Source organism: Schistocerca cancellata, chromosome 7 (genome assembly GCF_023864275.1).
Source record: "Schistocerca cancellata isolate TAMUIC-IGC-003103 chromosome 7, iqSchCanc2.1, whole genome shotgun sequence".
Classification (NCBI taxonomy): domain Eukaryota; kingdom Metazoa; phylum Arthropoda; class Insecta; order Orthoptera; family Acrididae; genus Schistocerca; species Schistocerca cancellata.
In genome coordinates this window covers 85,620,972-85,637,095 of record NC_064632.1, presented here as the reverse complement: position 1 = coordinate 85,637,095, position 16,124 = coordinate 85,620,972, and the positions used below count along the sequence as shown (strand labels likewise).

Genomic DNA, 16,124 nt, shown 5'->3' with positions numbered 1-16,124 from the left:
TTGTGCGCCTAACGGGCCTTCCAGTGTGAGCATCATCTTTGACGTTAGTACGGCTGGCCCTGAACCGAGCTTGCCACTCAAACATACGCATATGGCTCATGCTTTGTCCCCCATGCACTTGTTGAATCATTGCAAGGGTCTCTGTAGCACTTTTCCCGAGATTCACACAGAATTTGATACACACGCGCTGTTCTGTTCGCGGATCCATCATAAAATCGCCGCACACCAAACACAGAGTATTACGGAAATCACTGTGGACACACAACACGTCCTCCCAGCTAGCAGCTCTCACCTCCTAGTGGTGCAAAGATCTACTACTGTCCAGATGGCAACACCAGTCCCGAAACTTTTGGATTCCACGTCATAGAGTAATGTAGACTTATTGTATCAGTATTTCATTGCTGTTGTACACAGCTGAACTGCTTTAACTATGTTTTGCATTTTTCTGATTTCAGTCCTTAGGGACTTAACATTTGTATATGTGCACCATTTCAGATGAGGCAATGCCATTGTTAAATGCAGCTGAAGCCAGCCTGAGAGCATTGAATAAAGGAGATATCACTGAAGTCAGAGCACTGAAAAAGCCCCCTGCAGGGGTTCATCTTGTTATGGAAACAATCTGTATTGTCAAGGATGTCAAACCAAATAAGGTAAAAATACATTGAAGATGTTTATTTTTGTTAAGGCTTCAGAATGATATCTCATTTCATTCTTGAGTTATTGATTTTTACATCCCATGGACAGCCACATGTAACACGCCCATTTCTGTCCCTGCACATGGGGGAAATATGTCTGCATCTACATAGATACTCCATAAGCCACCATACAGTGCGTGGCAGAGGGTACTGTGTACACTATTTGTCATTTCCTTTCCTATTCCACTTGCAAATAGAGTGAGGGCGAAACGACTGCCTGTATGCCCCCATATGAGCACTAATTTCTCATACCTTATCTTTGTGGTCCTTAAGCGGAATGTATGGTGGTGACAGTAGAATTGTTCAGCATTCAGCTTCAAACGCTGGTTCTCTAAATTTTCCAATAGTGTTTCTTGAAAAGATGTCACCTTATCACAAGGGATTCCCATTTGAGTTCTGAAGCAACTCCGTAACATCCGTTGTTCGAAACTACCGGTAACAAATCTACCAACCCGCTTCTGTACTGTTTCAATGTCTTCCTTCAATACGACCTGGTACGGACCCCAAACACTCAAGCAGTACTCAAAAATAGGTCGCACCAGTGTCCTGTATTTGGTCTCCTTTATAAATAAACCACTCTGTCCTAAAATTCTCCATATAAACTGAAGTTGACCATTTGCCTACCTACCACAGTTCTCACATGCCCATTCCACCTCATATCACTTTGCAACATTGTGCCCAGATATTTAAACTTCATCTTGTCATGCAGGACACTAGTAATACTGCATGCGAACATTACACATTTTTCTGCAGTTAGGGCTAGCTGCCATTCATTACACCAACTGGAATTTTGTCTAAATTGTCTTGTATCTTCCTAAAATCACTCAACTTCGACACATTGTGAGCAAACAACCACAGATTGCTGCCCACCCTGTCAGCCAAATCATTTATGTATGTAGAGAACAACAGCATTCCAGTCACACTTCCCTGGGGCACTCCTGATGATGCCCTTGTCTCTGATGAACACTAGGCATCAAGGACAATATACTGGATTCTATGATTTAAGAAGTCTTCAAGCCACTTACATATGTGTGAACTTATTCAATATGCTCATACCTTTGTTAATAGCCTGCAATGGGACACCATATCAAATGCTTTCCAGAAAACTAGAAATGTGGAACCTACTTGTTGCCCTTCATCCATAGTTCTAAGTATATCATGTGATAAAAGGGCAAGCTGAGTTTCACACGAGCAAAGCTTTCTAAAACCATGCTGATTTGTACGCATAAGCTTCTCAGCCTCAAGAAATTTTATTATATTTGAACTGAGAATATGTTCAAAGTTGTCGTCATAACAACCTTCATATTTCATAAACAGTTCAAGATATGTGAACAAGGTTTTTTGCAAATGGTAGCATGCTAAGAGGCACATATGTTGTATGATAAATACTTGTATTCTCCATGAAATGTAAGTAACTCATCCACAGCAGTGAGAGGTCAGCAGCTGAGGATGCACATTTAGTCCTCAATAGCACTGTAGGAAAACCAAAGCGGTGCATGTATAGGCATCGACAGCACCTTGTGCGTGGCTGAACAAGACGTATATAGACATCCACAGCAGTGAAAGAATTAATCTTGCAAAGAAAATGATGTAAAGAACTTCGTTAGGTATGGATCATTCTGTTACAAGGCAGTGCTACCAACAGTATGTAACTAAATATCTCCTTTGGGGTGTAATTCAAAATGGTCACCTATTTTCTGAACAGACCTTGTATAGGAAACTATTTGTCATGATCACTCTTTTTAGAGAAAATACTTCCACTTAACTTACAAAAATTCACCACATATCCACATCAAGATCTTTTGTTTTCATATTTTATTTTTCGTTTGTTGAATGATGTTAAACACCTCATGATTGATCTGGAAAGATCTTTAGATTTATAGTACAAGAACATTGACAATGTCATAAGAACATTCTCAGTGATTTTAAATATCCACTGTAGGCTGTCAGATTCCTTATACAAGATGATCTTTGTTTCATCATATAATTTTGGCCAGTTTAAAGCTGTGGCCATGTCAATATATCATATTAATGATGTCAACAAAGCAAAAAGATAAATCACTCATTTAACATTGTCACAGTTTGCATATAACAATAACAGTTAAATTAAAGCTGTGTTGTTGATATATGGGTTGTATTCTAAAACTAAATCAAACAGTGGAAAATCCAGGGTGGAATGTATCAAAATTAGAGAGTAAAGTTGCTACTCACCATATAGCGGAGATTCTGAGTCGCGATAGGCACAACAAAAAGATTCACAAAATTATAGCTTTAGGCCATTAAGGCCTTTGTCAGCAATAGACTCACCATAACACACACGCACGCACACACTCATGTGAACGCAACTTGCACACACGCAAACGCAACGTGTGTGCAAGTTGCGTTGGCGTGAGTGTGTGTATGCGTGTGTGTATGTGTGTCTATTGCTGACAAAGGCCTTAATGGCCAAAAGGTACATGTGTGCAAGTTGCATTTGTGTGAGTGTGTGTGTGTGCACACACATTGCGTTTGCGTGTGTGCAAGTTGCATTTGTGTGAGTGTGTGTGTATGCGTGTGTGTATGTGTGTCTATTGCTGACGAAGGCCTTAATGGCCAAAAGCTACATGTGTGCAAGTTGTGTGTGTGTGTGTGTGTGTGTGTGTGTGTGTGTGTGTGTGTGTGTGTGTGTCTATTGCTGACAAAGGCCTTAATGGCCGAAAGCTATAATTGTGTGAATCTTTTTGTTGTGCCTATCACAACTCAGCGTCTCCACTATATGATAAGTAGCAACTTTCCTCTCTAATATTTTAAAACTATTTAGTGCTAAGTGGGTAGAGACTCTTGTTCTCACATGCACACTTCAAAAATCTGCATCTGTAATCGTGTGCATCACTTACTGCATACAGGAACACATTTTGTAATATCTCATGAAACTAAATTACTGCTAACAAGTGGTAAGTAATGTAACAGTAATTGTAATTTGCTAAATGTAAAAACATTAAATTAGTGCTTTACCTTTTTGCTTTGTTGGTGTTATTTTTAAACCGTTAAAAATGGCCATAGGCCAAAACTGGCTTGTAATGTAATGTATTACATGATGAAACAAAGCTCATCATTGATAAATAATTTGACAGCCTCCAATGGATGTTTAAAATAGTTTTATCATTCAGAAATTACATCAGGGCTGTAGACCCGCACATAAAGTAATTAATGGTGGTAAGAACAGTTTGTTCATTTGGCACATCTTGTGTTTGTGTAGACAGGACAAACTGAAGGTGCCATTAATATAAAAGGTAAAATATGTCTGAAATGTAGGTATTATCCTTCAGCAGATATTTATATACATGCTGTGGATAATATTTACAGTAAAAAATCTTTTGGACTCTTGAGCAGCTCTCTTACTGTGAAATATGGTCAGTAACTCAGTTTTTGATAGCAAGAAATATGAGGGTAGCAGGAAATCATCAACAAATGTGTGTGATGTATGATTCCAATAGTTATAGCTAAGTATATAAGTAGGTGAGACTGTTCAAAGGCAGGATGACAAACAACATTGATGAGCACTGTGTAGGTTAGACATATGTCATCACTTATTATTTATTGATTACAGTTGACAAAAAATTTCAGGAAAAAAGATATTTGTGTGATTGTTAGTGATTTTTTCATACATTTTTACGTCCAAAGTTATTGTGACAAATAATGTGACCTTGGTCTTCTTGGAATTTATTGCTTCATGCTAACGTTATATTGATACGGCTGCCCAGATGGAAGGTACACATTAAATATTTTGGTTGGGAGCTAGTTGATCACCCGTCATTATGTTTTGTTCCTTACAGAGATTGACTATTGCTTCTTTCAATATCTAAAGTAGTTCCTTGGTGATTGCTGTTTTAACAAAATGGTAAAGGAATATTACTGTTGAAGCATGTTTTTTTCCCACTGTTGGCAGAATACTGTGAGGAAAGGTTAGAGTAACCGATATACCATTATTATGAAAAGGAAATGCTACTCACCATATAGCAGAGATGACGAGTCACAGATAGGCACAACAGAAAGACTGTCAAGACTGCAGTCATGTATGTGAGTTGCATTTGTGTGAGTTTGTGTGTGCGTGTCTGTCGTCTATTGGGTTCATTTCTGTCATCTATTGCTGACAAAGGCCATACTGACCGAAAGCTTTATTTATGACAGTCTTTTTTTTTGTGCCTATCTGCGACTCAGCATCTCCACTATATGGTGAGTAGCACATTTACTTTTCATAATATTGTTACATTCCACCATGGATTTTCATTGTTTGATATACCATTATTATATAAATAAAGGTTTAGAAATATATTAAAATTAGATAAAACTTTAAATCTGATCATTAATTGTAGCTAATTTCTTGTTTTATGTATAAGTAGCCAGTCAATACTTTGAAATTGCATTCATTTTATGCAGATCCCAGGAAAAGGTATTGGTGAGAAGATATTGGACTACTGGGAGCCAGGAAGGGGACTCCTTGCAAATCCAGATCACTTTCTGAACTCACTCATGAATTTCGACAAAGAGTCAATAACAGAGGAGATTATCAACAAGCTTGAGTCATATATAGTAAATCCTTTATTTCAGCCAGAGAAGATAATAACAGTGAGTTACTGTACTTTTATCATTATAGTCAGATGGTATCACATTATGTTACATATCACTCTATGTAACATTCTTACACTGTTTTTAAAAAAAATTGCTCCCTGTTTCTTTTTGCATCTGTTCTCTTATGTCTTTCTTCAAGTCAAACGTTGTTTCATGGTGTATCATGTCTCTTGTAGTATTCAAATATATTGTACTGTGACAAATTATACAGCATACTGTCATCTAGAAAAAATATTATTTAACTGATGAATGGCTTATATTGTAACATTGCACAAACACAATACTATAATTTCACAAACCAACATTTAACAATGAAGTGTTTCATAATCATGAAAACGTTAGAGTGGCCAAGGACCAGGTGCACCACCTGATATATGACTGTTTGCAGACGGCATGTCACTTGCTTCTCTGTCTGTTCCACTGTGTGGTGGCCTCTTTAGAACAGCTGTGGAGGTGCATGCTGTTCAGTTATGTGCACTCACTGTATATGGTTTTGACAGGCCTTCCCCCTCGGGGAAAACTTCTCATCATGGAAATGTCCATGCTTCATTGGAAGGAGATGAGTGCTGGAGCAGGGGTTGTGACACCACAGGAGAATACAATCTGAAATGCTGCAGGCATGGACAGGTGTGCCACCCACTCATACACCAGAGACCATAAGGGAGCAAGGTGATGGAGGCACTGTATACATGTCCATCTTCGGGCAAGCACTCAACGATGGAGGCAGCAGAAAAGACAAAGGCAGTGGTGGCTGTGACATGGGCCATGGAGATTGAGGCGGCCTGCTGCTAAATATTCTGTCTGACAGTGGCAGTACCCAGAACAAAACTGGTGCATGAACTGAAGGGGGCGTAGACCATGCTGTGGGTGTTGGTGCGAATGGTAGAGGCAGATGCGGAGGCAGCACAGTCTGTGTTTTGTATTCGGTCATGTGTGGGTGAAGCTCATCATAGTGGCAGGACACCAAGTCATCAGAGGTGCGCACAATGCAGAGGCAGCAGCCTTGGGAGTGATGGACAACCACTGGTATCCAGTTAACCCAAAGACCCAGATGGCGGAGCCTGGACGGAACCACTTTGAGGTGCGTACCTGCAGTGTCTGGGTGTTGGCTGGAGCAGATGAAACAGTGTAAGGAGCTGACAGCCATGAAGCAGCTCCGCCCAGCTATAGTCACCAGAGAATGTATAGATGCTCAAGAATCTATTGAAGATTTCCCCAAGAGGAGATTGCATGATGAATTTTTTCATTTCAGTTTTGAAACTACAGACTAGCCACTCAGCATCACCATTTGACTGAGGGTGAATAGGGGGCCCTTAACTTGCTGAATGCCACTCTTTGTAGAAAAATCTTCAAAATCCTGAGACACAAACTGTGGGCGTTGTCCATCACAAGCATATACAGTAATCCTTCCAAGGAAAAACCTTTGCGAAGGCTGAGACTGTAGCTGCCATGGATATGGATGTTCAGTGAACTACATAAGGAAATTTTAAGAAAGCGTCAACTACAAAAACCCAAAAGGAGCTAAGGTAGAGCCCCAGAAAATTAGCATGAATATGCTCCCAGGGGTGCTAAAGGAAAGGTAGACACATGGTGCCACCTGATGGATGGCACATTGTGGGCAGGCTGACACAGCATGAATGATCTCATTGTCAATACCTGGCCAAGACACATTGTGCCTGGCCAGCAATTTTCTATGAGGATCGCACCTGGCCAAGACACATGGTGCCAGGCCAGCAATTTTGTATGAGGATCGCCCCAATTGTTCAGATGGAGAAGACACATGATGTCCTGACAGAATGTAGATGGGATCTCAACTTTGGGTGCCGACTCTTCAGTACTCAACAGGAGCACACCACCATGAACTGAGAGGCAGTGTCAGAGAGCATAATAATTATGTGAAAGATCCAATACGTGGCCCGATGGTTTACCCAGCAGCCATTGTGGGAAAATTGATTAAATTCTGGATTGGGGTCAGTTGACAAATGAGAAAGAGTATCCACGTTAGTGTGCTGTGCCGTGTGGCAGACATGAATGTCATAGTTATAGCATGACAAAAACAGAGCATAGCATTGCAGGCACTTGCCCTCTTTGTCCAGAAGAGATGCCAAAGGATGGAAAAGAGAAACTAGAGGTTTATGACAAGTAACAAAATGAAATTTAGAACTATAGTGGAAACCATGAAATTTTTTGGCTGTGTACACAATATTAAGAGCTTCTTTACCTATCTAGGAGTACACTGTTGCACATGGTTCAGTGTTGTGGAAGCATACACAGTAGGGCATTTGGAAACATCCATGTATTTGTGCATAAGAATGGATCCATGGCCATACTGGGAGGCATGTGTGGCCATAACAAGATGTAGACTGGATTGGAAGGTAACCAAGAAAGGTGCTGAACGTAATTTGGGCTCCAACAGGGTAAAACCACTCTCGCAGGCAGGCAACCAGTGAAGATGAACATCTTTACATGAGAGAGCATCAAGAAGAAATTTATAGTAGCACCCAATCTTTACAGCATTGACGTGTTGAAGTAAAGGCTTGACAGAAGCACGCAAGACTTTAAAACTGAGGTAGATTGTAGACAGCTGAAAAATTGCATTTTGTCTGAATTATGTTTCAGCTTGGCAGCCTGCAGCACCTTGAACATGACACAAAGGTCCTGCAAGTGTTCATCTGTTGAGGAACCAGAGACCACAGTCTCATCTGGATAGTTAATGCACCCCGGCATGGAAGCCGAGAGTAGCTCCAAATATTATTGGAAAATATCAGAACTACTAGCAATGCTGAATGGCAGATGTTGGTATTGGTATAACCTAAAGGGGGTATTCACTACAAGAATACGTTTGGAATCATCATTCAAAGGCAATTGCAAGTAGGCTTCTGACAAGTCTATTTTGGAAAAATATTGGACTGTGACTAAGAATTCATCCTAAAAGGATAAGGGACAGGTATCAATAACAGACAGTGAATATACAGACTTTTTAAAATCACCTCAGTACCAAAGGTTCCCATTAGGCTTTGTGACAATTACAACAGAATAGACCATTCATTAGAGGTGACAAGCACAACAACACCCAAGGACAGGACTTGGTCAAGAACAGAAATCAATTGAGTTCTGCTTTGACTGGCTCCCTTAAGGTATGAAAATTGTTGGTAGGGAACCTGATCTGAGACCAGATGCTTTTCATCAGAAATAGAGAATCCAAAAGGTCTGAAGGCGTCTAACCCAAATAAGTTTTCAGTATTGGCATTATCTACCACTAGAAAGGTCAAAGGCTTAGGAGGAGAAACCACAGTGGCCCCTTCACATAAGTTTTTATCTGATTTCCTGCTTCCTTAGATACTTCAAAAGACTGGGCAGTGTTCAAAATCGCTGTGAAAGAGGGATTTTCACATTGCAAGGCATGTTCACAAACTTCTCTGTGAGATGCCAAGCATATTATAGCATGTCAGGTCACCACATGAGTCCCAGTGAGCTTTTGTAACAAACTGGTTATGACTGCTAAGCCCATGAAGTTCCACTGCCCAAGCTCTGTATGACTATTGTGATCCTTTTGACAATGATAGAACTCAACACGAGCAGCATGAGTATGTACATGATAATTTGAGAGCAACTGGCACCTTTCGTCAATAGAGAGAATGGCAGGCTCCTGTAGAGGAGCTAGCTGATACAAAAGGTGATGAACATGAGGAGAAATTCATCACAGCAAGAAAGGCTTATGCACATTGGGGTTGAAAACACAAAAAGCTTGGAATTGTTGCCAAAGACTATTTTCTGTATGCATTCCAATTCTCCACATCGTACGAAGGAAACTGTAGGGGTTGTGATAATGGTGAACCCTGGCATGACAACAAAGCTGTCAAATTGTTTAGTGCCACGGAGAGGGCAGCTTCTGGTTGGTGATGTTTTGTTGTTGTTCAGCAAGAGATTGAATTTCTACTGACATACTTGCCAGTGAACTGTGAAATGAGACATGCTGAGTAGAATACTACACTTGTTGCCAAAAATATTGTAACATTTCACAAACACAGTATTAGAATTCCGCCAACTTTCAATAGTGAAGTGTTCACTAGTCATGAAAACAATTAGATCAGTTGAGGGCCTGGCATACGTGCTTGAGTACAGCTGTTTGCATGTGACGCAGAGCTTGTGCGCTGTCTATGTCACTGTGAGGCAGCCTCTTTAGGCTGGCTGTGGAGGCATGAAGTGTTCAATTATGCACTCTCATTGTATATAGGTACAACAAATTATTCTGTTTCCCCCTGATTCAAATGTAGAAAGAATGATTGTTTGAATACCTCTGTGTGTGCAGTAATTATTTTTATCTTATGATCCGTATGTGAGTGATATGTTGGGGATTGTAGTAAATTCATAATCATTTAAAGCCGGTTCTTAAAATTTTGTTAGTAGACTTTCTCAGGATAATCTCATGGATGAAAAAAAACTGTGAAACATGTGACTATTTATGCTGCCTTTCTATGTATATGTTCAAAATCCCCCATTTGTCCTATCTGGTATGGGTCCCACACACTTGAGCAATATTCTAGAACTGGTTGCATGAGAAATTTGTAAGCATTTCCTTTGTTGATTGATTGCACTTCCCCAGTATTCCAGCAATAAACTGAAGTCTACTACCTGCTCACAACTGAACCTATGTGATCATTCCATTTCATATCGCATTCCATTTCATATCGTACAGAGTGTTATTCCTGCGTATTTGTATGAGTGGGCCAGTTTCAAAAGTAACATATTATAGTCATATGATACTATGTTGTTTTCATTTTGTGAAGTGCAAAATTTTTAAATTTCTAAACATTTAGAGCAAATTGCCAATCTCTGCATCACTTTGAAATCTTATCAAGATCTGACTGAATATTTATGCATCGTCTTCAGTACATGTCATTGCATCATCTGCAGAAAGCCTTATTTTACTATTAATATTGTCTGCAAGATCATTGATGTTTAATATGAGCAGTAAGGGCCCCAACGCACTTCCCTGGGGCTCACCCAAAGTTACTTCTGCATCTGACAGTAAGTCTCCATCCAGTATAACATGCTGTGTCCTATCTACCAAAAAGTCCTCAGTCCAGTCACAAGTATCAGTTGATACCCCATATAATTGTACTTTTGATGATAAGCATAGCTGTGGTATTGAGTCAAATACTTTTTGGAAATCGATAAATACTGCATCTACCTGATTGCCTTGTCATGTGAGAAAAATGTGAGTTGGGTTTCACATGATTGGTGTCTTCGTAACCCATACTGGTTGGCATTAAGGAGGTAATTATGTTCAAGATATCTCATTATGTTTGAGCTCAGTCATAGATTTCAAAGACACTGGATGGGTTCTGTGAAAGAACACTTGCAGTATTTTGCTGTGGTAGTTATTGAAAGCATCACGCATTGCTATCTTGATGGCAAACGCGTTTCATTCAGCATCTCTTTACCTATAGCCTATGCTTTGTTTTACACCTGTTTTGCAGTAATCTCTGTTTCTTTAGAAGTTTCCTAACAGTGACTGTACACCATGGAGGTTCCCCCCCTTATGAAGTGTTCTACTGGGTACATATCATTTCAGTACATGGTCAACTATTCTTTTAAACTTGTGCCAGAGTTACTCTAAATTCTCCTGCCCTGTGCTGAAAGTTTAAAGTTCCTCGTTGCAATATGATACCACTAACTTCTTTTGTCTACTTTACTGAACGTATATATCTTTCTGCTTGGTTTAGTTGTCCTCTGTGCTTTGTTAATCATTGTTGCCACAACTGCATCATGGTCACTGATACCAGTTTTGATGTGGACATCCTCAAAGAGGTAAGGTCTATTTGTTGTCATTAGATCCAATGTATTTCCATCATGAGTGCGGTTCATAACTATCTGTTCTAGGTAGTTTCCAGAGAAGGCATTTAGTAAAATTTCACAGGATGTCTTATCACATCCACCACTGACAAAACTGTAATTTTCCCAATTAATTGTTGGATGATTAAAGTCTCCACCAATGATTATAGTATGCTTAGGTAACTGAAGTTTTGACTCAAGTTTTTGGATATATGAGGAGATGAGTCTGGTGGGTGATATAAGCATCCAATTGTAATTTTATGCTTACCCCTGATACTGAGTCTTGCCCAACAGTCTCACATGGAGCTTAAATTTCTATCTTGGCAGATCTGAGTTTCTTGTTTACTGCAACAAAGATACCACTTCCATTTCCCATTTTCCCATCCTTTTGATATACAGTTAAATTTTCCCAAAAAATCTCAGTGCTATCAATTTTAGGTTTCAACTAGCTTCCTGCACCTAGTGTTATGTGAGCTTCACTGTTTTTCATGAGTGCTTCAAACTCTGGCACTTTGTTGTGAATAATTCAGCAGTTTAACATTAGGATTTTAATACTCGCACCTGTGGGAGGCACTTCTTTCCATATTACACTGTTACCTCTGGCTTTCCTGCAGCTATTGCTATCTAGATTGGACCAATTTAGGGGCACCCTGCAGTTCTCAACACTATTGTACAAGTCCAGGAAATGGCAGCCTTGCTTGTCACAAAACCTTTGAAGTCTCTGGTTCAGCACTTCCACTCAACTCAGAACCAAAGGGCCACGATCACTTCTGGAGACAATGCTGCAAAATTTTGAGCTTTGTTGAAACTCCTTGTGCAAGGCTGGTCTTCTCAACCTTCTCTGCCAGTCATTGGAATGATACAAGAATGGCCTCGAAGCCCATATGACAGACATAATTCATTCCAACATACGCCACAATTTGTGATTATTGCACCCTGTTACCTCAATGGTTAATGGAATAGCCTCATAAACATGTTGACTGAGGACCCAGGCATACACACTGAGTGCATCTGGCTTTTTTCCTGAACCTTGCTGGCATGTCTCTAAGTTGTACCATGATTTTCCATACATTTCAACTACCAATGATTAGTAGATCTTTATCCTATTGTGTTTGCCTCCTCCTGACACCAGACAAAACAGGGTTCCCCAAACTTGCCCAGTTGCATGAAAGGCAGCACCTCAAACGTGTTGTTTAGAGGGATCAGTACAACACCCTGAGTCCTCCCTGATCCCTGACCACTCTGTACAGCCTAGATCTGCCATTGCCATGCTACTCACAGTCAAGTGGATGTGTAATGACAGATCCTGTTCTTTCTACAGAGGGACAGGATCCTGAGGAGAGTACCTCTGGTACAAGTATCACACACACACGATTCTCAGGAGCCCTTCAAACACCCCAATTTGCTGCAGCTGCCAATCATTTGACAGTAGTCAGTGCAAATTCCAGGGTGATATTTCAGTTAATTTGAAAACCATTTATTATTAATTTTGTCCTCATGTCTCTTTCTTTCAAGTTCTGCTTATTCTTGATGAGTGTTTACCGACACCTTGCTCAAAATATTCAAGACTCACTTCCTTCTGTCATTTACTGTTTTTTTGTTATGATTTAACTGGATCTTTGACTTTTTGAAGTATTTAATACTCTTTGACAAAACTTTGTCTACTATTTTGACCATAATTAGAAAAACTGAGAAAAAGAAAATCAGCAGCTGAAGCACCCATCACGCACACATATTTTTCATGTACAGTTTTCCATGTATGTTTATTGTGTATGCATTCTGTTGAGATGTCTACAGATTTGACAACCATGCAATCATTCATTTGGTTGTCTTTATTATAAAATTATGGCTATCTCTTGTTCTTGCTGTATTCATTCACACCTTGTGTTCAATAAATTGCATCAAGGAGGAGGACCTCTAGAGATGTGGAACTTGCCAAGTTTTTCTTAACAGTCATTTAGTAATTGTAGGCAATTTCAACATAAATGTAGTAGCAGGTAAGTTACACACTAGATTATTCAAGTATACTCTGCTTGAATGTAATGTAAGATACCTGATAAACACTGAAACCAGGGAGACTGAAACATGCCAGTCTGCAATAGATAACATAATCACAGGAATTCATCTTTACAATCTTACATCTTCTTTTATTATAAGTGTTTTGTCAGACCACAATGCAGTAGAACTAAGTGTGCACATAACAACGGTTCCTACACATAGTTGCTATAGATATATTAGGATGAATACAGACCAAAATATAACTCCTTTGAATAATATGCTAAGAAATGTGGATTGGAACAGTATTCTAATGACACATTATAGTTATGGCAAATTCTCAAGTGAACTGTAATACATTCTCAACCAAGCCTGCCCATTAATAAAAAAGAGAATTCAGTCATATGCTGTAACTCAAAACTGGATATCAGCTTCAGTCACTGAGGCTAGAGAAAAACTAAGATGGTATGAGTATGCTATGTTAAATGATTTGAACAACAAAAAATTAAAAGAAGAGTTCAGAAAGTATCAGAAATACTTTGTAGACCTCCTAATTTCTGAAAAACAGAAATATTTTGAAAGTGTCCTTCAAAACTCAAATAATAATTCCAAAACATCATGGTCACTAGTAAACAGAGAAATAGCTAAATCTGGGAAACGTACAACTGAAAATCACTTGCTGATAAATGGTTCAATAGAAACTGATCAGAATAAGATAGCAGATCTGTTTAACAATTACTTTGCTTCTGTTGGCTCCAGCATAAACAATCAGCTTAAAAGTCCTAAATACAAATTCAGAGGAACACCAGTGTCAGGAAGTATATTTTTGATGCCAACAAGTAAAGAAGAAATAATTAAAATAGTGAGTAGCTTAAAGAATTCCCATGCAGAAAGATATGATGTTCTTAGTCTGGACACTCTTAAGAAATGTATACATAAAATTGCATCACGTTTATCAACAGTTACCAACTTTCATATGGAAGTTGGTCTATTACCAGATGACTTGAAAATTGCTCAAGTTGTGCCTATTTTTTAAAAAGGAAATAGAAATGTAGTAGAAAAATTTCGAGCCATTTCTGTTCTTCCAATAATATCCCAAATCTTTAAGAAAGTAATACACATAAGAATCTGGAACTTCCTGGTATGCAAAAAAGGGCCAGTATGGGTTTGCCAAGGGCTCATCCACCATTACAGCAGCGTCCAACTTAATTGAAAGTGTCGCTCAAGCAACAGATAATAAAGAACTTGTATGTGGCAGCTTTCTAGACTTACAAAAAGCATTTGACTGTGTTGATATGAACATATTGCTGGACAAACAGTGGAACTATGGCATTTGAGGCACAGCCCATAATCTTATGAGGTCCTACTTGACAAAAAGGAAGCAGTTTGTGTCTATCAGCACTACAGAGGGAGCATACAAATCAAAATCCACTGACATAAATTTTGGTATTCCACAGGGATCAATATTAGGACCACTTCTTTTTATTATTTATGTTAATGATATTCAGTCCATAACAAATCATGCAACAGCTATCTTATATGCAGATGGTACCACGTCAATATGCCACAATCCAAGCTATTTGCAGCTCAAAGTGGAATCCAATACTGCAGCAGGCTTAATTCTGCAATATTTTAATTAAAACAAACTAAAATTAAACACAAATAAAACTGTCTATATTGAATTTGATCTTGAGAGGCAAAAAACTCATGAAAACCAAATTTTAATGGGTGTCAAGTACATTAAAAAACAATACTCAACGAAATTTCTTAGCCTGTCACTTGATGCAAAGTTAAACTAGTCTGATCATGTAAATGATATTTGCATAAAGCTATGTACTACCATATATGTCCTAAGAAAACTGACACCTTTTTGTAACATCACCACTCTGAGGCAAATATATTTTGCACTATTTGAATTCCATCTAAGCTATGGGATAGAGGTATGGGGATCCAGCAGTAAAGGTAATATGAAAAGTGTACTTTAAAAGAAGGCACTTATAATTAAGGGAAATTTATGTGACAGAGAGTCCTGCAGAAATTTGTTTAAAGAATTTAAAATACTGACTGTTCATAACCTGTATGTACTGAAGATAATCATTATGGCAGAAATAGTAACAAAACACTTAATAAGGAAATACACGATCACAACACTAGAGGTAGAGAGAGACCCCACATCATCTCTCATACTACAACACTTTATAAGAAAAGCCCTCACTATGCAGGCATAAAACTACTGAATTGCTTCCATCCTAATATCTCCAAATTGCCCATTACAAAACTAAAAAAGAAATTAAAATTACAACTCCTAAACAGTCCTGTATATTCAATAGATGAGTTTCTAGATTTAGTACACTAATTTGATGGAAGGCCATGTATCTAAAAATATATGTAATCTCAGATCTTAGACTGTGTCACAAACTGTAAATGTTTGAATCTCTGATCTGAATACTGTGTCACAAACTGTAGATTCCTTAATCTAAGTATTGGAATAACAAATTGTTTTTATCTATAGTAAGTATATGTAACGTTGTTCTCTCAACTAAATTTAGAAATCATTGTGTAGATAAAAATGCCAGGCAATAATATGTATCTCTAGTAAGTAAAGCTCTGACTTATCCAGAAGACTGGAACAAAACAAAAAAAAAATTGTTTTTTGTAATCAGTTGATGTTGGATCAAAATAAACAAATAAATGTAACTTTACATCCACTGCTGATATACTGGCAAAGTCAAGGTGTTATGAGGAATTTAAATCCCTGTTGCAGTATTCAGTTTATTCATCCTTGACCACTTACAGCGGAATAGGTCTGAACATTAAATATACAATTAACAATAACTTTACAGTAAAGTTTTTACAATTTAATTCCACTTCTATTAGGAATATTCTTATATACTAATGTCAATAATTATTTCAAAATATTCTGTTATCTTATAAAATGGATGTTTGAATAACCAGTCATAAACCTTACGTTTGAAAATATTACTG

The 16,124-nt window shown here is 38.4% G+C and overlaps 1 protein-coding gene across 1 annotated transcript in view; it reads left to right on the top strand.

The window, feature by feature from the left end:
* The window catches only part of LOC126092652 (dynein axonemal heavy chain 1-like), an 894,951-nt gene that overhangs the window by 591,238 nt on the left and 287,589 nt on the right, over positions 1 to 16,124 (top strand). Inside the window, exons 40-41 of the mRNA XM_049908374.1 lie at positions 496 to 650; positions 5,115 to 5,303. Of these exons, the coding sequence (XP_049764331.1) occupies positions 496 to 650; positions 5,115 to 5,303 (344 nt within the window). The remainder of the gene's footprint in view (positions 1 to 495; positions 651 to 5,114; positions 5,304 to 16,124) is intronic.